This window comes from Alosa alosa, chromosome 15 (genome assembly GCF_017589495.1).
Source record: "Alosa alosa isolate M-15738 ecotype Scorff River chromosome 15, AALO_Geno_1.1, whole genome shotgun sequence".
In the NCBI taxonomy this organism is placed as follows: domain Eukaryota; kingdom Metazoa; phylum Chordata; class Actinopteri; order Clupeiformes; family Clupeidae; genus Alosa; species Alosa alosa.
Window position 1 is genome coordinate 16241189 of NC_063203.1, and position 25000 is coordinate 16266188.

The window sequence follows — 25000 nt, forward strand, 5'->3', positions numbered from 1 at the left end:
GAGAGAGAGATCAGAGAGAGGAGCAAAGATAGACAGAGAGGGAGGAGAGGGAGACAGATCAGAGAGAAAGTTCTGAAAGAAGAAAAGAAAGAAAAAGCATAAGTGTTGCAGAAATGTTGATGATGGCCTCGGTGTCGCTACAGAGGGTTTTAATTATTGGAGGACAGAGTTGTCAGAAAGAGCTGTTTCTGTATTTGCATTGTGTGTGAGTGTAGCCTAGGTGTAACCTATCTGTTATGAGTGTGTGTGTGTAGTGTGTGTGTGTGTGTGTGTGTGTGTGTGTACATAATCACTATGAGTGTGTGTGTGAGTGTGTATATGAGAGTGAGTGTGTGTGTAAAGTCTTCAGCACTCATGATTAACAGCGTGCTGTAGTCCTGTGGCCTTCCCGGTGCTGTAAAGCCACAGAGTCATCAGAGAGGCGCCGCCGCTTAACTGTGTGAGTCTGATGTTAGCCAGGAAACATATCACCTGAGGGCCTCACACAAAACACACACACACACACACACACACACAATGATTTGTGAGGTGTCCACGCACACATTGTTAGCCAGAACATCAACACATAGCAGTCTCACTTTGGGTTATTCTTAATAAAAAAGCAAATATTCAAGCCATAAACACACACAAACACACACACACACACACACACACACACACACACACACACAGACACCTACACACACACCAACACACACACACACACCACACACACACATTCAAGTGTAATTAAGGACCCCGCCTAGCCCCAACCATATCCCACCTTGAAGTTGTATTCATCAGTCCTTTGTTGAATGGGGTGAGTGAAAGAGAGAGGGCCAGGGAGGAGGAGAGGGCTGATGCCCTCCATTCACTCTCTCACTAAAGCCATCATCTGCTCCCCAATAAAGCACAAAGAACTGCCAGACAGAAGGCCCAATCAAGCGAATCACCCAAAAGGTCCGTTAACCAATTTGATTGGACTATTCATCATTAGGACAATCACTTATAGGTTTGAAAAAAAAAACTTAAAAGGTACTGAAACAAAGGCAATAATATTGCTTCCTAACTGGACAAATAGCTTTCATTCTCTACTTTTATTACACTTTACTACATGGCCTGATTCTACATTTTACTACACTTTCCTACACGGTCTGATTCTGCCTTTCAATTTATGACCTTCAATTTCCAGCAATGGGGGCTGTAGAATCTTCCGGAGAAAAACTAAACAATGGCCCACCCAGCAATCCCAGTCAGTGGAGCAGCTGACTGGTCACCCTTCCACAGCCTCTCAGTCAGCCGTAAAGCGCAGAGGCGGACGGAATGGTTTGGCCATCACGGCTGGAGATCTAAGGAGACGGAGGCCAGCGTCCCGGCCGCAGGGTCAAGGAGAAGAGAGAGGGAGGGAGACGGAGGAGAGATGGAGATGTGGAGGCAGTGGGTGTGGGTGTGGGTGTGGAGATGGGAGAGAATCAGGAGGTGGTCCAGGACATGGGTGGCTGAGAGGGCAACAGGTGGATGGGCAGTGTAGTGTAGCCATGTGAGGAGGATGATTGATGATAAATAATGGAAGAGAGAGGGAGGGAGGGAGAGAGAAACAGAGAGAGAGAGAGAGAGAGAATGACCCATTCCAGAAAAGGATATATTGGCATACTTTGTTCAAATGCAACGGTTTACTTCCACCAAGAAGAGGAGGCTGAGATCCAATACACAAGGAATTGCATGAGTGTGAGTGTGTGTCTGAAACCTTAAGTTGGATTATATGGAGGATGAGGCCTTGTCTGCTTTGGAAGAAAATGAAAGTGGGTCACTGAGCGATGATCATTGCTTACACAAAAGTCCACTCCCTTATGCTCTCAAACTTTTCCAGCAACCCTCCAGAAAGAGAATTTCGATCAATGATTAAAATGTAGGCAAAAGTGTGATTTCTCTTTGTCATCGTACAACAGAGAAACGTGACACCTCTGCTGGGACAATCCCTTTACCGTGCTCTAGAGCACATAGTTCCTGCTGCAAAGGATTGTGGGGAATCTTTCCTTCGCCAGCCATTTTTGATAAGACGTTGCCAGCTGTCACGCCACTATTAGCTGGAGGTACGCAGACAGTGAGACAAACTTTGGCTTCGTCTTGTGACAATTTTAGAAACACGTCCATGAACAATGGCAGTCACAGCCACCCCTTAATATAATATAATAATACTATACTATATAGTACATAAAAATAGTAACTCATGCCTTTGAAGTGCCTAATCATTAAAGAGAGAGAGAGAGAGAGAGAGAGAGAGAGAGAGAGAAACAAGAGGAAAACAAGGAGATGAGATGAAAGTTGCAACATCAAACACTATGCATTCAGACAGAGGGAATATTTCAGCATTCCCCAGAGAAAGAGAGAGAGAAAGACAGAGAGAGTGAGAGAGAGGATAAAAAGAGACTCATCGAGCGAAAACAGAGATGTAGACAAGACAAGAAGCAAAGGGTTGTTAAGGGCGGGGGGTTCTTTAACCTAAGCCTTTGATGACCAGACATGATGTGACAAAATATTCAGTGGGGGAACATAGATGCTCCTTACACAAACACACAGACACTAGTTCTACTTTGTGACATTTGCGTCCTGTTTCAAGGGCCTGTGGTCAAACACATGACTGCTCCCTTCTCCTTCTCTCTCTCCCTCCCTACCTCCTTCTCTCTGCCTCTTCGAACGTCGCTGAAAGCAGGTCATGATGCTGCATCGTTTTCTCGACTTTGTTGTCGTTTCTCTGCGTTCTCTCTTTCTCTGTCTCTCTTGATCCCTTGCCCTCCTTTTCTCCGCTGAGACGCTGGTATTGAAGATTAGAAAGAGGGGTGCTGCTTGGCAACCAAATCAAAATGGCAGGGTCCTCTCTCTCTCTCTCTTCTTCTCCTCTCTTGCTCTCTCTCTCTGTTAAGCATGACCTACATCATCATCTCTGTCTATCCCTTCTTTTTCATCTACTCCTCTTGCTCTCTGTAGCAGTGACCCAAATCCTGCTGCGCTTGCCTGTGATCTCAGCTTCTCCAAGACTGCCGGGATAATATTGTGCCGCCGCCTCTGCCGCCACGGCTCCAGTTTTTGTCGCTCTTGTCACTTTGCCGCCCTGTCGTGTCATTGTCCCCTGCTAGTGTCACGTCACGCCACGTCACATCCCTTTGAACTTTGGCGCGATGGGAGGGGGAGGGCAGAGGAAGACATGTACCATCGGCCGACACCAACAGCAGAGCTGGATCACAATCTAGGTCGCCTGCCCTTGTACTGCAAGCCCTCTTTCCACCAAACTGCTCTGAACTGCATACGTTTCTACAACAGAAATATATTTTTAATCTATGGGTCCATCCAAATCAATGGATTTTTACACTCACAGCTTGTATACCCACTTAAACTGTTTCCATTCTGGCTCGTGAGATGAGGGTGAGTGTGGGGGAAGAGAGTGAAGGTCAGGAGAGCATGTGTCTTATTCCCCAGTGATCAAAGGCACAGTTGTAGCGGACACTTGGTAATACAGATGAAACACACCCTACTGAAGACGATACACTTGGTATCAGCACAGGGCAGTGAGCGAATCTCTAGTTCTGGCTAGAGCCATCAGAGATGTCTCTCTCTCTCTCTCTCTCTGTCCTCCTCCATCTTTTCTTTCTCTTCTTTCTTTCAATCCTTTTTTAATATCAGTTCTCAAATGAAACCCCCATCATGTGTGTACACTGTGCCTGGCTCTGCACAGGGCATCCAAGGTCCACATTCTCTTCCGTTTTCAATCTAATAACCTGTGTGTGTGTGTGTGTGTGCATACGTGTGTAGATGAGAGTTGAAAGGGAAGTGCGAGGCACTCGGATGAAAGTGGAAAGCTCATCAGCGTTTGTTTGAGTGTGTGTGTGTGTGTGTGTGTGTAAGGCCGAGTGAGTGTGGGAGAAAGGGAGATGGACAGCTCCTCTGATAGGCCTGCTTATGAGATAAAAGAACCTAGATGAGAGAAGCTGATTCTGACTGGCAAATGGATGGACAGGAGAGACAGACTATCTCGCTGGAGTCGCTGATGCTCTTTCTCTCTCTCTCTCACACACACACACAGGCATGTTTACAGTGCTGTGCATAACTCATCATCACCATCGTCATGGTAGCCGTTGTGTTTCTCTAGCTTAGATCTACATCACAATCTATGCCTTCCATCTGTGACTCACCTTGTTGCATCTATCAAGGCTAAGTCATCAATCTCTAGAAAACTAAATAGTCCCAAACTGTAGACCGGTTGATTTGCATGCCAATCACCCCTGCTTCCTTTGGTAAAAGGGACTCCTGGCTCTCCACAGATTTACTTCAGTCTACTGTTGGCAGTCTACATACAGTCTTCTAGTCCCAGGAGTTTGGTAGCTCTCCTAATCACTTGAATCCAAGTTGCGGTAATTTTGAACATTCAGGTTGCTTTGGGACATCACAGAAAGTCTCAACAAAGAGTTCACTGTTTCGACGGGGTTTGCTAAAAGCATTCAGGAAAAGGGAAAAAAGTTTTTTTTTGAGGGGGGGTTATTCTGGGAATGTCAGAGAGTATTTATTTGAAAAATATTTTAGGAGATATTTTAGCTCTGCTGCTTCCCCTCTCCCGACGTTTCGCTGCAATGTTCCACTGAGATGTTTTTATTCACCCAAAACTATTTTTGGCCACGGCAGACCCCAACATTTACTCTTAAATCGTTACAAAGAGGAGTCTGAGACGTAGAGGGAAAAACAGGTAGAGGAAGAAGAGGTGACTGATAGTGCGGGCGGGAGAGCATTAGAAATAGGGGCGAATGAGAAAGAGGAAAGGGCAGAGAGAGGTAAGGTCTGTACAGTATTGTATCCACTGTTTGGTAAACATTACTGTGATGGAGTGCTGTCACTATATGGTTGAGCATGCGCCAATGACCCTGGGTCTTTGGTGTTGTGGTCAAGCTGCAGGTTTGGTATCCAGCAGGAGACCCTGGGTCCAAGGCCAGGTGGAGTGACTGCTCCCTCCCTGCGCTTCAATTACCGTGTGTATAGCCGTGTAAAGTATGTGTGTATGTGGTTGTATTTGGGTGTATGTGTCCAGTTGGTCTGAAAATAAACACTATGCTATGTGTCCGAGTAGAAGAAAAAAGATGCTTCAAGGTTTTTTGTGTGTTTATTTAGAGTATTATATAGTTTATTTCCTTCATTGGTGAGTGAGTTGAAACACACTCTACATGGCTCTGATGTATACATGTGACAGTGTCCTATGATGTGTCCCCTGGGTCAAGACAGCTTGCTAATATGAATGAAAAGCTTCCACATATGTTCTCTTGCACATACGAATGAAATGCTTGTGTGTATACTACTTTTTATGTGCGAAGTAAAAGTGGTGTACAGTATGTGCGAAGTAAAAGTGGCATGTGTGTGAGTGTTTTATGTTTATGAGTATGTTCAATACTAAAAAGTGGTATTGTTGCATTGCATTGTTTCCTTTTCACAACTTTTAAATCATTTTAGAATTGTTCAGTGTATATGCAGGCCTTGTACACAGTAAGTCAGATAAATACAAATATGCATAATTATTTCTCTGTTTAACCCTTCCATCCACATTAAAAAGGCGTATTCCAACACCAAAAATTATACTTTTCAAAAACGCTCTCGGAGGTGCATCAATTTGAAAAGGCCGGGTTTGCGCTGCAGTGTGAAAAAGTCTACAAAAGACACTCACATCCAAAGCAAATGCTGGACCAAAGCAAGTCACAGCAATAACGACAAAAAAGTCTGCACACTAGCTCCTGAGCAAAAATTTAAAGTGTAATTTTGGAGTAATTTGAACACAGGGTCTTTTCCACCAAGTTGAACACCCACTCGAGAGCTAGATTACACTTCTATGGCAGTTCAGTGTTAGCGTGGATGCAAAACTTTTGAAAAATGATACAAAACGATAATGTGGATGAAGATCGTTTTCACCTCAAATATGTGTATTTATATTTATCTGGCTTAATGTGGGCAAGACTACAGTTGAACTGTCAATCACATGCAGCAGAGCTGTGAGCCCATTATTGCGTCACAATACAGAATCCCTAGTAACTGACATTCTGATCAAAACAATGTGACCATCTATGAGATCACACTGCTTGAAAGCATTACACATGTTGGTGTCATATGATGTATGCATAAATGTGTGTGTGTGTGAGAGAGAAAAGGGAGGGAGGGGGGCATGTGAGTGGTGTGTGAACTCAAACTAGCGCATTTTCATGGAAAGCATCTCTTTGGGGCCTGCAGCTTTTCAGTGGTCTCATTTACACATCAAAAAGAGCCAGGAAGGGAATAGCACTCTGGGGGGTGGGGATCACAGTAACGAGGGATGCTTTATTCTTTCTCCCTCTCTCTCTTTTTCTCTCGTACTCCCTCTTCTATCACTGGCTCTCCAGTCTTTCTCTCCCTCTCTTTCTCTCACTATAGTTCTCTCTCCACCTTTACTTCTCTCCTTTTCTCTTGCCACACTCCCCTCCCTTCCCCACTCCATCTCTCTCACTCCCTCTGTTCCTCTCATTGTCCCTCCTTCACAGTGGTCAGGGGTGTTGGCAATGCTGAAAGTGGGAGGGGGCCATCCCATAATATCCCCTGTAATGACACACATGGCTGGAGTGTGAAGTATCTCTCTGCTCTCACACACATTCAGCTCACTGTCTGGGCTGGATTAGCACCATGGCGACAGAACAACAGAACATTTCCTGATCAACATAAGTTATCAGTAGGAGATACAGATGATTTATAAAAAATGAGGGTTTTTTCACTTTGCTTGTGTGTGTGTGTGTGTGTGTGTGTGTGTGTTTTTATGAGAGTGAACAAGGTGTGTGTGTGTTTGTGTTAATTTCAAGTGTTCTTGACAACATCACTCTCTCCCAAAGTACTAGTCTTAAGTCGTGGTCACTGATCCCAGCCCTGGAGGACAAGCACTCTCTCTCACCAGGTTATTCTCTCTCTCTGAAACACACTCCCCCATACACACACTCTTTTCTTTAACCCCACCCCCGTCACAAACACACACAAACCCTCTTTCCCCTTATCACACACACACAGAAGCTATTCTCCCTTACATTCTCCCTCTCACACACCAGTGTGTGTTAGTCTTGATTGTTTTCCTCAGATCCAACTTGACTGTGAGCTTTGATTCAGCGTCTCTCGTTGTGGACAGCCTTACTATCCCCATCACACTGGTCAAAAACATCAGTGTGGCCCTCAACTAGGCTCCGAACACTGACCCGGTTATCTGTTTAAATACACTCTCCAGCACAAAACAAACATTTTAACAACATCTGCAGTCCTGCTGACTACTACCCTCGCGTCACAGGGACACATACACACATACACACATACCCTCGCGTCACAGGGACACATACACACACCCACGCGCGCACACACACACACAAATGCTATCTTATCAGTGGAGTTGAGTAAGATGTGTCCTTGGCCGTGTTTGAGCCTGGTGTGTGTATGTGTGTTGGGGAGGGGGGTGTAGGGGAGCCCTGGGGAGCCCTGGGGAGTAGAACATTTCCTGATCTGGTTGTGGAGTGTGTGTAATGAGTCAGGAGGCCTGAGGGAGTTTATTTACACTCATGACTGTACACACACACACACACACATACACACTCTCTCTCTCTCTATCTCACTCCTCTATCCTGCTCTTGCTCTCTTACAGCTGTTTACTTTCTCCCCTTTTCTTTCTCCACCCATTTCACACATACATACACATACACAGACACCAACTATTTTGTACAACACAAAATATACCCCTCTCTTGTTTTGAGAGTTCTCATAAATATTTCACATAAATATTTACATTATGTCCCTCTTGCTGTCTCTGACGTAGAGGCTACATTAGTGTGCACACTGGCCAAAGCTTGAACACATACACACACACACGCACACACACACACACACACACACAGAAAGAGAGCAAGAGTGAGAGCCCTTCTCTTCTAAACATTAGAGCCTCCCTGTCCTGTGCTCCAACACAAACAGTGGGATTTTCTGTAGGATGGTTAAATGTAACCTGCGGTTGTTTCAGAGCGAGATCTCTGCGCTGTCTGCCAGACCCCAGACAATAGCAGGAGTGGAGACAATGACCTGGGCCAGGATACAGCCTCGAACAAACTACCGGGCCCAAGAACACAAACTCAATACCAGAACAAACATTCCTGCAGACCCCCAAATTACCAACCTGGAGGAATTCAAACCCAGTAGTTTACAGCGTTGTTTGCTAAACATCACTCGTGCAATGGCAGAGGACATATTGACATGTGGGTCAAAAATTTGTGTGGTGCTGTCCGTCATAATGGAGTCTGAGGTGCGGGCGGCAGCAGAATGCCTGATGGATCAGTTCTGGTTCTGGTCCACATGCTGATAAAGCAGAACAGTACTGCAGAGAGAGAGAGAGAGAGAGAGAGAGAGAGAGAGAGAGAAAGAGAGACAGATATTTATATATGATTATGGCGAACTGGAGCATCAGTGGGCCTTCCTGAGCATATGTTGCATGTGTTAGGTGGAAATGTGTGTGACCAAAATGTTTTAAAAAGCTACACCAGCCTAAATAATCATGTTTTATTTGAGTTGAGTTTAAAAATGTTGTGTATGTAGTGCATGGTTTGGCATGAAGATTGCGTTGAGCTCCACCAGTACAGAGAAATCCTTTCCTTCACCCCCTAAAATTTCAGTTCACTTCTGTTTTATAAGCAGGTCAAACTAAACAATTGAGCTACACAGCATTTCAAAACCATGCTGACATTACAATTACCATTTTTGCTATTCAGTGTTATTAATTGCGCTGTGTATTTACTCAAAGGGGCCCCTTAACTATTGACTTAATTTGCTCATTTGACAACTTCAACTGCGCCCATTTATAGTATACAACCTCCTTTAATGAATTCACGTTGACTGAAATTATGTTATTGTTAACTGCAGTTGAGGCCCAAAAGAGCAGGCTGGTCTCCTTGTGCCCGTCGCCACAGACGACTGGCCACTCCGGGTGAAGTCATGACATCTCGGCCGAGAAGGTGAAACACAACACTGCCTCCACGATCACGTATTTCCATGGCTTCACTGCCCTTCGCGCAGCAACGCAGACAGCGGCACGGAACAAAATTACCCTGTAATTTATTCGGGCAATGCTTTCCACTTGACTGATGATGTGACGATGTAGCCCTGAGGGTGAGGAGGGACTTGACCTCACTCCCAGGGTGTCCCCCACGCCACACATTAGGCCTGGTCCTTACCATGAACCTGCTAATCCCCGATTACAAATACGATCAAGCACTCACGCTACGCACTCTTTAGTAATCAGAATTTAGCTAGAGCCTAGACCCAATGTCTGCGTTAGAAAAACGTGGAACTCTCCCAAGTACAAACAGCACCAATAAGATGGCAAAATCCCGCTGCATCTCATCTGTGATGATCCGGACAGCGTGCTATTCAAACTCAGTCGAATCTCCGGATCAAGCATTGCAAAAAACTGGCGTTATTTGCATGGCTAGGCGAGATCAAAGCGACACGAAGGGAGACTAGTATGCTAGAGCGGCACACAAAGGGCGCACCAGAAGGGCTTTAGTCGACTCCTTAATGAAACGTCTGACTCGGACAATTTAGGGCTGGGCGAGGCGAGCTGTATTAAGTCGACGTCTCGTCTGTCGCACGTTTTTAGATATTCTCTTTGAGGTCTTATTCAGCAAAGTCTCAAGGGAAAACACAGTAGCTGAGAGCACCCTGAGGAACAAGAACATAACGGTCGCATCATATGCTTGTGTTGAAATCTGAAGTGTAGAAGCTAACCTGAAGGCACAAATTATACTGCCAAACATTTAAAGTTGGCTAGGCATATTAATAAAACTTCCGTCCTCATTACATGATGAAAGAGAACCCGAATTTCTTACTTCCTTTAAACAGATACTATGTTTAAGAGGAATGGTATGACTGTAGGTCTGTTAAGAACCCCAATAATAACCTCTCATGCCCGAAGACGAAGGGGGAGCAGTACTAGGGCACGGGACGGGAGCAGGCTTTACGCATCTGTTTGCGCCAGGGCTATTCATGGCGAGTCTATTGAAAGCTGTGGCTGAATGAGGCTTTCATGTCCACGATTTGCATATGAACCAGGACAAGCTTTTAGCTGCTAACTTAAACCACTTCGCCCTAAATATTTGCATTGCTTTGACGCAGCCGGTTTAATCTGACAATGTTAGAGGGGTTAAAACCTCATAGGATAAAATGTGTAACTTTATGTCTCCCCAATTCTCAGTGCACTGAAAGAGATGTTTATTTTTAAAGGTGGTTTGTGAATAGGCTGGACGCCATTCACTACTAGGAGAAAGAACCTGATTCGATTCAGATAACAAGCGATTAGGGTAATAGTGAATTCTTCCCGTGGAATTCCAATGAGACGTCAATGGACTTCACATGAATAGCTGACTTCTGTTTGCGCCACTTAAACGCAAGTGCTGGCTACATTGACCGGCATTTGGACATGCTAAACATACAAAAGACCAGGCACCGTTTTCTCATAGACACCTTCACACGTCTCTTTTACTGGTGATAATTTGCATTCTTGCGTTCAGGGGTCGGATATGGTTGCTTTTATCGTTGATTCGGAGAGGGAAAAGTTTGGTATACACTATATACAGTGTAATACAGACGCGCGCACATACAGAGAGAAAGAGAGACAGCAAGAGAGAGAAAGAGAGACCGAGAGATTGCCGCTGTGGCACAGTGCAAACTGATAACTCAGCCACATGTTTAAACATACCACTCTCATGACAGCGTTTGCACAAATAAGCAAATTGATATTTTTAAATTCAGGCGGGCAGATTGTTTTCACACGTGGCGATATCCAGCCCACGCTCATTATTTTATCTAGAACTATTAATCCGCTGTACTAATGGTCACGATTACGTAAATGGCGCTCATACCACGCACGTCTTCAAACAAGCAAAACAATGAAGGACCATTAAAACCATGACATATAGTTGAAAATATATAGCGCATTTATTATCTTTTTTCTAGAACATTAAATTTATAAAGGCACTTCCCTTTCATTGGCTCTCAGAATTGTGAACTCAATCATCTGAAACCAAAACAAATAGAAATTAAATATATACAATAAATAACGATAATATATCTTACATTTACACATACTGAAGTGTTTTATAGAGTTTCAAAAAAGTACACATCCTTGTATTCATAAACCCATGCAAGGCAACCTTGCTTTGCAAATAAGTATTATAAACAGCCTGCATATCTGAAAGTTTTTTTTTCGTTTCTTTTTTTGTATCTGAATTTGTTCCATTGCATGTTTACTATGAGTAATATAAGAGTTTTCCCTTAATCTTGTTCAGTCTTTTCTCAGAGTTTGTCAACCGACTCTTTCAATGCCCTGTTAAAACACATGTGATGACAATGTCAGTGACAGCCTGACTTAAAAATGTCTTCAGTTCATCTTTGGGAGAGGGCAAATCACCCCCAATCTGCTCCCAAACTGTCCCTTTCAGATGGGGTCAAAAAGTCTCCCTTTGCAGCTTTGTGCATTCAGACTCACAACACAAATACACATGCACCCCGCCCCCTCCTCCTCCTCCTCCACACACACACACACACACACACACAGACACACACACAAGCAGTCCGCCTTTTAAACATGAGCAGGTCCGTCCAGGTAAGGGTCAGTCTTGGACATGTGTAGCACCACCGCGGGGGACTTGTAGTGGCAGTGCGTGCTGTTACACCCGGGCATGCCACCTACACCCCCACCACCACCACCTCCTCCACCTGCGCCTCCTCCGCCCATGCCCACCACCAGCCCCCCGGGCACCACCCCTCCGCAGGGCTTCCTGTTGCTAGTCCTCTCTGCCAGCTTGCGGCTGCACAGGCCCTGCCACGTCTGCAGCGTCTTGGAGCTCCACACCCAGACGCCACTGGTGATGCCCACAACCAGCGACATGAAGATCTTGAGCATGAAGACACCGACGGTGGGCACCGACTCGGCCAGTGAGCAGTCCTCATGGCGGCGGCCTGTCAGCGTCACGCACTTGGCCTCCAGGCCGCGGAACGCCCAGTAGTCCACGTTGAGGCGCTCGTAGAAGTAGCAGACGATGACGCAGGTTGCCGGCACCGTGTAGAGGATGGAGTAGACGCCGATCTTGACCATCAGCTTCTCCAGCTTGGCCGTGTTGGTGCCCTCAGTCTTCATAACGCGCCGGATGTGGAAAAGCGCCACGAAGCCGGAGAGCAGGAACGAGGTGCCCGCCACCAGGTAGAAGGACAGCGGCACCAGCACGAAACCCGTCAGCGCGCCAACGTCCATGCTGCCCACGTAGCAGAGCCCTGTCAGCTCGTCACCTGCCACCTTCCTCATGGTGAGGATGACGATGGTCTTGAGCGCGGGCAGCCCCCAGGCGGCCATGTGGAAGTAGGAGCTGTGCGCCTCGATGGCCTCGTGGCCCCACTTCTTGCCGGCCGCCAGGAACCAGGTGAGCGTGAGAATGACCCACCAGATGGAGCTGGCCATGCCGAAGTAGTAGAGGATGAGGAAGACGATTGTGCAGCCGGTGCTCTCCAGGCCCTCCTGGATGATGTAGAGCTCGCCGTTTTCGCGGTCGCAGGCGATGTTCTCGGCGCCGGCCACCGAGCGGATGATGAAGGCCACCGAGTAGACGTTGTAGCACATGGAGAGGAAGATGATGGGCCGCTCGGGGTACTGGAAGCGCTGCGGCTCCAGCAGGAAGGTGAGCACGGTGAAGGCGGTCGAGACGAAGCAGAGTGTCGACCACACGGCCATCCACACAAAGGCGAAGTCCTTGTCGCGGCGCGACCAGAAGACATCGACTGCCGGCGAGCACCGCGGCGCACACGAGCCGCTCTTCTCCACGTACTGGAACTTCTCCGGGTTGGGGCACGTGCCCAGTCCGCCGGGCCCCCGGCCCCCTACCCCTCCGCCGGGGCCGCCACTGCCACCTCCGCCTGCCGGGCGCTGCCTGGGCGGCACGGGCAGCATGCCCTCGCCCTTCTTGCCCTCCACCTTGGTGTCATTCTCGGGCGCCTCCATGCAGAGCGCCTGTGGGTCGTTGCGCGTGGGCAGGCGGGAGCAGTCCAGCGAGTCAGGCCAGGCGTAGTGGAATTTCTCCATGATGGGCGAGCACTTCTGGCGTGCCTGCTCGCACATGGGCCGGCACGCGGGGATGGATGCCGACACCTTGTCAGTGCACATGGGCGCATAGAGCGAACAGAGGAAGAAGCGCAGGTGTGGGTCGCAGCCGTACTCCACCAGCGGCGCAAACTCCTGAAGCTTGATGGCTGCCTCACGCTGACTCTCGTGCCCCATGAAGTTGGGCATGCGCGTCTCGTTGTAGCCGATGCCCTGGCACATGGGGATGGTGATGGGCTCGCACTTGGCCGGCTGGCCCCGCTCCGGGTCGTACAAGGCAATTTCCAGGCTGGACGCGGCCAGGACCAGCTGACACCAGAGAGCGACCACTACCTGCGCGGTGGAACCCCACATGCTGTCGGCTCAGTCATGCATTTAACGCGAAGGCGAAGCGGTGGATGAAGCAGCCAGTGACGCTAAAGCAGCCTCCACATATGAAGTCCCGAGGTGGATTCAAAAACAACGAGGGGTAAAACTCCAAAGCTAGCTCTTCTTCATCGCGTCCCACAGGAACGGGTCCAAACGCACTCGCCTGCAGCAATACACAGCACGACTCGGATGCTGAGGGGAGAATATTCTGTCCAAGTAGGCTAGCGCGGTAAATAATTCCCCTTGATATAAAGAAGCGTGTGGGCAACGCAGCTCCTCAAAACGCGCGCGTCCCCACGAGACTCCAAAACGACACTTTAACTCAAGTGCTTTACCGTTAAATCCAGGAATTCTTCAGTGGCTTAACTTTCAGAAGACAGCGAAAGTAATTTAAACTAATCTGTGATTAGAGCCCGTTTAGCGATTTAAAAACAGTGGTAAACGCCAGAAAAACAAATAACGACACGTACTCTTCACGCTGTTAGCCGTTAACTGCGTTTGATATCCATACGCATTGTAACGCAAATCTAAGCGGTGGGACTCACAACAGAATCATTGTCCGGCGTGCTGCGAGTTTGTTGAATGGCCGGTCGACGTCCTCAAAGCCTCTAGGGTCTCCTCCCTCCGACCGCTCGGCAGAACTAAACTCCTGTCTCCACTTCGCCCGACCAGTCCTCTCCCTAGCGGGGGTGGGTCGCCAGTGACGTCCTAATTGTGACCCGCCCACCATGTCCCTAAGAAGGACATTTTTTTTTTCATAGAAAATACATTACATTTATTTTCATGGCATATTTGATGCGAACCGCATATCATAAACTCTAGCAAAACGAAACAGTGATATCCTTGCATATCCAAAAAATATTTTAAGTGTACCAGTGCCATGCATTTCTTTTCCAAGAACAACAACTAATTATTTGTATTTAATCATTATTTCTGTTTTTGCTGAGTGCAACCGCACCGCACACAAAAAGTAAGTAACCAATTACTCCTACACATAAAAGCGTCCAACGTGGTCCCAAAAGAGTTAGGAAAAGTGTAGCCAAAGTCCTGAATTTCCATAAACTGTATTATTAACTGGACTCTAATTTTGGTCGAATCGATTTTCCTCATTTTAGAGACGATTGTTTTCAGGCACGATCTGCACAGGGTTCAGGTTGTGTGCCCCGAAACTAAGCCACATGCGAGGCTATTGTTACCATCTAGTGGCTAAACAACATAAAGCACCTCTGCAGTGGCCACAGTACCTAAGAACGCACCAAAACATCTAATGTCCGTGTCCGACGCACCAGAACTGATTCAACCACAGCAATTTCAACTATTCAGATGATTTCATACAGCTCAAAGATTTAAAACCCTATTTGTGAAATATATCAGCACAGTCTTCCTTCCCATTTCTCCAATAGGTGCAGAGATGCTCATTTATTGAGTAAAGTGATCAGTGTCATGGTTCCACACTTGAGTAGTTTGAGCTCAAGTGGAGTCGTGTCCATGTCCTATAGGAGCAGCGGAGGCTGGAGAGCGTCTGATAAACTGTGCCTGGAGAGTGAAGACGAACAGGAGAGCATGGAGCTGTCACTGCACATGCCTGACACTCAAAGACACTCTCCAAGAAGACACATCCTCGCTCCAGTGTGCTGCTCTCACTATCATAGGTGAGTCTGCGCGTTCTAAAGCCTCCATCATTATCTCTAATCTCTTACCCCCCACATATTTCCTTCTTTTTTGTTATTTTTTCTTATCTCCTACTGTCTCTATTGTACAGTGGAGTTTGGTTATATGTTTATACTTATACTTATATTTACCATTTCTGCTGTAAGTGCATGTTGTGTGTGATGTCTGTATGCTACTGAGACCCCCTGAATTTCCCCTTGGGGATCAATAAAGTATCTATCTATCTATCTATCTATCTATCTATCTATCTATCTATCTATCTATCTTTTGATTCTCTTTTTTTGTTGGGTCTTGACTTTGCCTTTTTGTGGGGGAACTTGTGTCTCTCTCTCTTTCTCCCCCTCTCTCTCTCTTTCTCTCTCTCTCACACACACATACAGCTCTTGTCACTTAGTTGTGCTCACATGAAGTTGCAGTGAGCATTGGAAATGACTTTCCCCCACAGTGTTTTTAAGCAGCCTGCTATCAGATCTGGCATCAGCTGAAAGAGTCCCCCCCACCTCTCTCTCTCTCACTCTCACCCCCTCTCTCTATCTCTCTCTCTCTCTCTCTCTCTCTCTCTCTCTCTCTCTTTTCTGACTCACTCACTCTTTCTGTGAGTTTTGCCTCGGCGTTTTGATGGAATGATTCCAATCCGATACCCATTTCACTGGGAGAGCAGAGCAGAGCAGAGCTGAGAATAGGAGAGAAGAGAGAGAGGGGAGGCATACCAGACCGAGCGGTGGAGTGCGATACCATCGCCGCTCAGAGGGGGTTTATGGGTCGCACGCCGAGCCGCGTCGCCTCTGGAAGTCAGCTCCAATCAGGCGCTCTGCGGCCAACCCTGATTGAGGACCCGGCTCGGGAGTGCTGTTCTTGGCGCCCCTGTGTGTTGCAAAAAGGCGGTGTGTGTGTGTGTGTGTGTGTGTGTGTGTGTGTGTGGAGGGGGGAACGCTTGAAAGGCAGCAGCTTCTGATGGGAGCAGGCGGTCGGTTTCTTACTCGGAGTGAAATCAACCTCCCTCATCCACCACTCTGTCCACACGTCATGACGGCCTCATCAGAGTCGATGAGAGATGGTTATCTCGCGAAACCGTACCTAGGTCTATTTTTAAGATCCATGCCTCATTTAATTATGTATACATAGAAGTGTCGAAAAGTTGCTGCAGACTACTTGTACACACAGAGTTACACACACCAGGACTCTCTCACACACACAAACACACACACACACACACACACATGCAAAACACGTACACACACACTGACAATAATAGCATTTTTGACAGACGTCAAAAGGCACTGCTATTTTGACGATAAGGCAATAGGTCATCCTAAAATGGCTGCCAGGTCTATGAGAGTTCAGGCGATGACATCATCCTGCTCAGCCCAGCTGCTGTCAGGGTGATGGGAGTGGACGGGATAGAGGGCGGAGGGTGAGGGGTTGGCGTCTGGGTCTCGCGTGTCGGTCACACTCCCCGTCTAATGGCCTCGGCCGTCGTCCCTATGCACTCAACCCGTCAGACCTTATCACAGCAGCCCTCTGCTCATCACAGAAGTCCTTCCACCACCACCACATAGTGACAAACCCCCACCACCCACCCACTACCCACCCCGTACCCCTCTGAAGAAAAAGCCACAATGCTATACTTCTTTAACTCTCTCTGCCTCTAAGCCTGACGAGCCAGACCCACATTAAAATGTAGGGTCTGGGCACTCACCATTCACAGTGCTCAGTCCGAGGGGCGGGATAATAGGTTGTCTTTCAAATTCCCTCTGCACGCAATAGGACAGCTATGAGTCCCATCGTTTCCCACCTCTTGAGAGCTAGTTGGCTAGTTCAAACTTTTGCCAACTTAATAAAAGCTTAACTTGTGTCACACTGTTCGCCAACAGCAACATCTATCTTATTTGTTTTCAAGTAGCAGGGAATTCAAGCCAAACCGTTGCAACTCTGCCATCAATCATTATGTTAAGCCCGCCTAACAACTCTATACACGATTTGATTGGCCTGATAGAAGTTTAATTTTTCGAGCTCACAAGCCAACTGAGAGTTGCTAGACTAGCCCTGGCAGCAAATGTAATCTAGACGCACCCCGCTAGGGTGCGTCTAGATTTCTAGGCTATCTGCCTCTGTCAGTCTGAGTCTAACGGTCACATCACTCTCTCTGTCCCTCTTTTTGTCTCTCTCCTCACACCTTTTATTTTTGTGTGTTTACTTTGAAAAACTTGGTGACTTGGTCCGTAATAGTAATGACAGTACATGATTATTATTGTGTGATCGACAGTCAGATAGAGAGACACAGATAGGCAGCCAGACAGATGACAGACAGATGACAGGCAGAATGACAGACGCACTCAGTGAATGAGCTGAATGAGGTGACAGGTGTAAGGAGGTTGAGGGAAGGCTGATATTTCTCGTGCATTGAGAGCAAGTGGAGAGATGCACTGGACAGCAGACGTAAACTGGAGATGTCCACATCACATCTCTTCTGTGTTGTTCAGCCCCCCCCCCCCACTCACCCCAACACACACACACACACCATTATGCCTCAACTGGGATCCGGCTCACTATTAGAATCTGGCTGGGGGGGAGAATAGGGGGGGCGTCCTGACCCGGGATTACAGAGGTATGGGAACAATGCCGCAGCTATCTGCAGTACAATGCAGAGGGCAGGAGCAGCAGGGTGGAGAGTGAGCGAGTGAGTGGGTGGGTGGCTGGCTAACTGCTTTTTTTAGCCCACTGTAAGAATCCATTAACTTGATAGCATCCATGCCACGCAAAGTCCGAAGGCATGCCGGGGGAAAAGCTCGCAGCCAAGCCGCGGCGAGCCTGGCGGAGCTGGCAGGGCGATAGCCCAGGAAATACTGTCTGCAGTGGACAAACAAGCCGGAGAATGGGCAGCTCTATTAGGGCCGCATAGCGTGGAGGTCAAGGGTATGTGGCATTCCGTTCCCCCCCCGTGCAATGAAATCGTCCAAAGCAGTGTTTCTGTGCCGCTGACAGTTGCTGTCAATAAAGCGTAAATATAAGATGATGTCATTTAGTGCTAAATTCCTGTCACCCGTCTCAAGAAAATAAAAAAAATAAAATTCCCAGCCCAAAAAGTGTCCTGATTGAGACATTAAACAGAGACATTTTTGGGCATGAGAGCATCCTGTTAGAAGCAGGAAATGCCAGAGCAGTGATGAGGAACCTGGACTGGAGATATTACCCATCACTGTGTATGAGTGTCTTTGTGCAGAAACATGAATGGTATGAAGGACAACTGTGTTTACAATGTTTGTGTGTCTGTGTGTACGTGCATGTGTACATGTGTGTGTGTGTGTGTGTGTGTGTGTGAGAGAGAGAGATATAGTGTGTGAGGGAGAGATATATAGAGAGAGAGAAGATCTCTCTCCAGTCCTTAAAATAGGCAGATCAGTTCTCTTCGTATGGGAGGGAGGGGTGCTGGGGCATCTGCATAAAGAGCACAGAGAGGTCAGGAGGCTTTTCCAGGAGGACGCGCACACACACACACACACACACACACACACACAAATGTAAACATTTAATGCAAGCCCACACATCTGCAAGCTGACTGACACGCTGACTCTAATATCACAGTCATATATTGTTCCAAAATAAATGTGGCTTCAATCCTGACCCCCCACCATCTCTCTCTCTCTCTCTCTCTCTCTCTCTCTTTATCTCTCTCTTTCTCTCTATCTCTCTCTCTCTCTCTCACTCACTCACACACACACACACACACACACATGCAGACAGAAAGGTCAAAACAGCCCTATGTTATGGACATAATAACAGGGTAACAAATATAAGCCATCTTTCATTTCACACAGTTAGGGAGGCCACCATGAGTGGGCTGTTCTGTCTCTGCATTTTACATGTGCTTCAAACACACACACACACACACACACATACTGTACACACAAACACACACACACACACACAGAGAGAGAGAGAGAGAGAGAGAGAGCGTGCCTAAGACGGTGAGGAGAGAGTACCCTGTCTGGACCTGACACGAGTGCTGACTGCACAGAGTATGGATAGCATGGCTTATTACAGCTGTAACATGAGACCACCTCTGTACCAGACCCCCACACACACACACACACACGCTCTCACACACACATCTGGAACAGGCGTGCAGTTTCATGCACAAGGAACACAATGGCATATTGTTTGATTATGTAATTGCACTCTATGTTTAAGGTTTTTTTGAGTGTCAATGTCAAATACACTCACACACAAACACGAAACACACACACACACACACACGCGCACATACACATGCACACACACACACACACACACACACACACACGCTGCACATACACATGCACACACACACACACACACACACACACACACACACACACACACACACACAGCAGGTAGAATTCCGTCCCTTATGGGGTCTGTCTCACTGTTTCCAGACAGTGGCAAGGGGAGGAAGTGTGTGAGTATTTGTGTGTGTGTGTGTGTGTCTGTGTGTGGTTGTGTGTGTGTCAGTGTGCATGCATAGAGCTTTTGCTTCTTGATTTCTCTATTGAGTTTATGTGTGCATTCGTGTGTATGCATTAACGTGTGTGTATATGAATCTCTTTTCTGCTCTCAAACCTGTTTGCATGTGTGTGTCTTGAGTCTCTCTGCACCTGAGAGTTTGAAGCTGTGTGTTCATGAGTGTGTGTTCATGAGTGTGAGGTGTGAGAGTGTGAGGTGTGAGAGTAACGTGGAGGTCACCTACCAGTGCAGAAGCCTCCTCATCATTCTTCCCCACTCTCACGCTGTCCCTCACACTTACTGGGCCACATGCTAAAGCCATTTAACACACTTATACAGGGGTGCATGTGCGTGCGCACACACACACACACACACACACACACACACACACACACACACACACACACACACACACACAAAAATGTGCACAGCATGTATACTTCTGAACAAATGCTCACAGGTACACACATGCACAAACACACACACACACACACACACACACACACACACACACACACACACACACCATCAGCATGCCCACACATCTGGACTCTTCATCCAGCTGGATAATGCGCTTCACAGCTCTGATGGCAGGTATACAGGAGCTACACAAAATGGCCGCCCCCCTTCCCCCTTCCTCCACCTCCAATCCCCTTCTCTCAGGCTCTCTCAGGAAGAGAGGAAAAAGCAGCGCCCTTAATTTAACAAAGCACAGAGAGAGAGAGAGAGAGAGAGAGAGAGAGAGATAGGTCTTCATGAAGCAAGGTGAGGAAGACAGGAGAGAAGAAGAGTGAGCAGTGCAAAAGGGAGAGTGGACAACAGGATTTGATGAAAGAAAGTACGAAAGAGAGGAAGAAAGAAAGTGAGAGAGAGGAAGGGAGAAAGATGGAGGAGGGAGGGAGGGAAGGAAAGAGAGAAAGGGACCTTAGATACAGTGGCCAGGCTGCATGGAGCTATGTGTAGAATTTAAGGTGCCAAGGAAAGCAAATATTTTTGAGGGGGTTTTAAAAATAAATGGTAAGGAGGGGGCACAGGGAAGAGGTGGCTGGGGTGTAGCAATGGGGTGGTGTGTGTGTGTGTGTGTGTGTGTGTGTGTGTGTGTGTGTGTGTGTGTGTGTGCACATGTGCTGGGGTCAGTTTCAGTGGTTTTGAAATAAGGGATTCATCCAGAACCCCCTTTGCTTGCTGGCTTTTAGAAATCCAAACAGATCTATTAATCAGCGAATGTCTGGGAACACAAAAGGACTTACTGTAAAGAGCAGAGCTGGACAAACAGGCCACTGCGCACACGTACACTGACAGAGGACAAACAGGGATGAAATGAGAGAGAAAGAAAGAGTGATAGAGATAGGGAGAAAGAGAGAGAGAGAGGGGTGGAAGGGCAGATAGAGGAAGATAAAGAGAAGTTAAGAGGAGAGTGGTGAAATATGGCGATGGTGAAAGGTCACATTACATTGACAAGAGGCACCTCAGACAACAAGACACCAAAACCACTGTCACATGGAATTATGATTGATATGGAGGGAAAGAAGGAAGGGGTTAAAGAAAGGAAGAGTGAAAGACAGAAGGAAAGAGGGAAGAAAGGAAGGAAGGAAGGAAGGAAGGAAGGAAGATGGAAGGAAATAATGGCAGAGGAAGCCAATATAAAGATACAGAAGCCAGAGAGGAGGAGATAAAAAAGCCAAGCAAGGGCGAGAAACCGAAGCTGAATATCTCAATTTGAAGGAGTTAGCCTTCACCCCATTGTTTTTGAAAGGCGAACTTTCTGGGCAAACACACGGCTGCACGTTTAATCCCCCTTTGGGAGCAATGTAATGGAAAGGAATACTACTGTGTGGTCACAGGCGGCCTGCCTGCGTGCGTGCATACATGTGTGTGTGCGCGTGTGTGTGTGTGTGTGTGTGTGTCAGCGTGCACAAATGTGTATTTGCATGCAATCATGTGCATAGTATGCATGTGAGTGTGTTTGTATGCATTTGTGAATGAAACATTTATTTATACAGTGCTATGGTATGTGTGTGTGTGTGTGTGAGCGAGCATGTGTGTATGTGTGTGTGTGTGTGTGTGCATGTGTAAGTGTTGTAATTGTAATTGTGCGTGAATTTGTGAGCCTGTCTGCCCTGCTCCCTGCTCCAGTTTCTCAGCCTGTGGATGGACAGACCAATTCTGTCCTGTCTGGAGTGTGGCCAGTGGGGTGAGAGAGAGAGAGCGAGAGAGAGAGAGGGAGGGGGGGTGAGAGAGAGAGAGGTGAGGGGAGAGGGGTAGAGAGAGAGGGTGAGAGAGCAAGAGCGGGGGTGATAAGAGATATCAGTCAGTTAACACTAGTGTCCACCATCAGAGCACACTACCCAGGCCCCTCCACTCCAAACTATGGAGGCCTCTCTCACACTGTGAAATAATCACCTCCGAGCAGTACATTTGTATGTATTTACTGTTGCTTGATTGACTACGGTGCAAGTTTGCAGCTTATCATTATGGTACTAGGTGAAATGAAATTTAGTCATCATTGGTTGTTTTGATGTGGGCTGACCAAGGTCTAATGTTATTTTTATTCTGGTACTGGTTTAAATTCCTCCAGTTTTGCCTTTTCACCTGCATATGTTCACCAAAACAGTAAGTAACTGAAGCACTGTCCACCTGCTTGCTTCTGTGTGTGTGATTCAATGTGTCTAAAGCAAAATATGGACAGTTACCACAGCCATAACACCACATCGAATACTTGCAGCCAAAAAGGTAATGAAAGTTCCTGTATTAACTGCTCAGTAACATGCTCTCTTCAATCAATTTAAGTCCTTCAGGGTTCAGTAATACCTACTAATGAGAACCTCCTGGATGAGCTGAAACAATGCGGAATAAAGTTGTGAGTTTCTCGGCTTCTTCTTTTTCCACCCAGCAACTGGATCCCTGCATCCTACAGTGTACATGGAAACAGTCACACTGAAAGCCCACTCTCATCCCAGCCCATAGTAGCCAGCACTGTCCACCCCCGGAAGCCCACTCTCATCCCAGCCCATAGTAGCCAGCACTGTCCACCCCCGGAAACCCACTCTCATCCCAGCCCATAGTAGCCAGCACTGTCCACCCCCGGAAACCCACTCTCATCCCAGCCCATAGTAGCCAGCACTGTCCACCCCCGGATGGAGGAAACGGCCCACGCTTGTTATTCATCCATTGCTCCCAGTACTGACCTCAGTTCTGGTGAGACGGACAGCCCGTCGCAGAGTCAAGCTCAGCCCAGGCTGTGGCATTTCTCACGTCACTTGCTAGTCATGAACAACTCTCTCCTAAACCACCCGTCCAGCTGACCTGGGATCAAATAGTAGCTCCACGTCCATTCAAATCTCTTTAATTATAGCTTTGAATGTACATGTATATTGTAGATAGTATGTTTATAAAACTATATAGCTATACAGTAGACTAGCCCTGTTTCATAAATGACTTGAACCCTTGGCTAATGCTACCAGCAATGTGAAAATATCCCACACCGAATCTGCCTTTGCTCTGCACACAGCTGGAGGATGGTGCAGTTTAGTAAGCTGCATAAAGGGCCGACATTTAGATGCTTTAGGAGGGCATATAAAACCTGCAGCTGTAGTCTCCTTTCCTGCTGCCAAGGCCACAGTACTCCTTGACTGTTTTTGGTTAGAATTTGTGGTTTTGAAATTAAAAATGGAAATACTCGGCCCACCTTGGTTGAAGTGACTGGGCTGACCAGAGGAGGTCAATCCAGGGAGACGTAAAAAGAAATAACGGGACAGTGAGTGTGACCCATGCAACGATGAGTGGGTTAAGGTGTTAATTTTCATTTCATATTTAGATCCCAGACTGTGAAGTGAAGTTGGTTTGAAACAGACACACATATACAAGGACACCCACACACACATACTTGACAAACATTGCAGTTATATGAAACAGGTACATGAAATAGCGCGCAAACACTCACACACATTTTGGTCTCGTGGGCTAGAGGGAGTCTTGGAATAGCTGCCAAGTAACTTAAGGTCAATTAACACACAAATAGATATTCCAGTGCCTACAGTTCCTGTAGTCAGTCATCACTACCCTGAAAGAAAGAGAGGGAGGGGGAGAGGAATGGAGGGACACAAGTTAAGAGATGGAAGTATGGAAGGAGGGAGTGAAATGGAGAGAGAGAGGGTAAGGAGGAAAAGATAGAGAGATGCCTGCCACCCCTCCTGCAGATGGCAGATCTATTAATACATCACATCCTGGCAACCGACGTGGGAAAAACAAGGCCATGGGCCAACAAGTGTGTGTGTGTGTGTGTGTGTGTGTGTGTGTGTGTGTGTGTGTGTGTGTGTGTGTGTGTGTGTGTGTGTCTCCAAGGAGCCCACAATGGTGTCAAACTGCAGACAGAACAGATGTGAATGACCCCTAGTGAAAGGGTCCATTTACAATGGGCCGATTCTGCACGAGGCATCTGAGTTAAAGCCTCTCTAGTGTACTATCCTTATGATACAACCTCTCAAGTGTACTACCACTCTATGTACTATCCTTATGATACAACCTCTCTAGTACTACCACTCTAGTGTACTATCCTTATAATACAACCTCTCTAGTGTTCTATCCTTATGATACAACCTCTCTGGTGTACTATCCTTATGATACAACCTCTCTAGTGTACTATCCTTATGATACAACCTCTCTAGTACTACCACTCTAGTGTACTATCCTTATGATACAACCTCTCTAGTACTACCACTCTAGTGTACTATCCTTATAATACAACCTCTCTAGTGTTCTATCCTTATGATACAACCTCTCAAGTGTACTACCACTCTAGTGTGCTATCCTTATGATACAACTTCTCTAGTACTACCACTCTAGTGTACTATCCTTATGATACAACCTCTCTAGTGTACTATCCTTATAATACAACCTCTCTAGTGTTCTATCCTTATGATACAACCTCTCTAGTGTGCTATCTCTATGATAGAACCTTTCCAGTGTACTATCATTATGATACATCATCTGTAGTGTACTATGTCTATGATACAGTCTCTCAAGTGTACTATCCTTATGATACAACCACTCTAGTGTACTATCTCTATGATACAACCTCTCTAGTGCACTATGTCTATGATACAAACGGTCTAGTGTACTATCTCACACACATGCGCACACACACACACACACACACTTTTTTACAAGTTCACATGTGTGCATTTTCCGCCGCCTCAAGCCCAAATTTTTCAGGAGAAGTTCACATAATTGAGTTATTTTGGCAAGAGCAACATTCAAGGAGTTTTCATACCGTCCCAAAGTGCTGGAAACTGTAAGATAGTTAATTAAATACAATATATTGCATTT

General features: G+C 46.8%; 1 protein-coding gene and 1 long non-coding RNA gene across 2 annotated transcripts in view; both read right to left on the reverse strand.

Annotated features, from left to right (window-relative positions):
• Positions 1-14149, reverse strand: part of LOC125308873 — a 22997-nt gene extending 8848 nt beyond the window's left edge. Inside the window, exons 1-2 of the long non-coding RNA XR_007196004.1 lie at positions 14065-14149; positions 8183-8380 (exon numbers count right to left, since the gene is read on the reverse strand). This is a non-coding gene — a long non-coding RNA (uncharacterized LOC125308873). The remainder of the gene's footprint in view (positions 1-8182; positions 8381-14064) is intronic.
• Positions 10972-14071, reverse strand: fzd9b (frizzled class receptor 9b). Its single transcript, XM_048265517.1, has one exon. The coding sequence runs from the start codon at positions 13502-13504 to the stop codon at positions 11639-11641; it is 1866 nt and encodes a 621-aa protein (XP_048121474.1). The 5' UTR covers positions 13505-14071; the 3' UTR covers positions 10972-11638.
• Positions 14150-25000: the final 10851 nt, after the last annotated feature.

Bases quoted from the DNA above. Each gene is read 5' to 3' on its own strand.
- fzd9b (XM_048265517.1), bottom strand. From the start codon at position 13,504: ATGTGGGGTTCCACCGCGCAGGTAGTGGTCGCTCTCTGGTGTCAGCTG.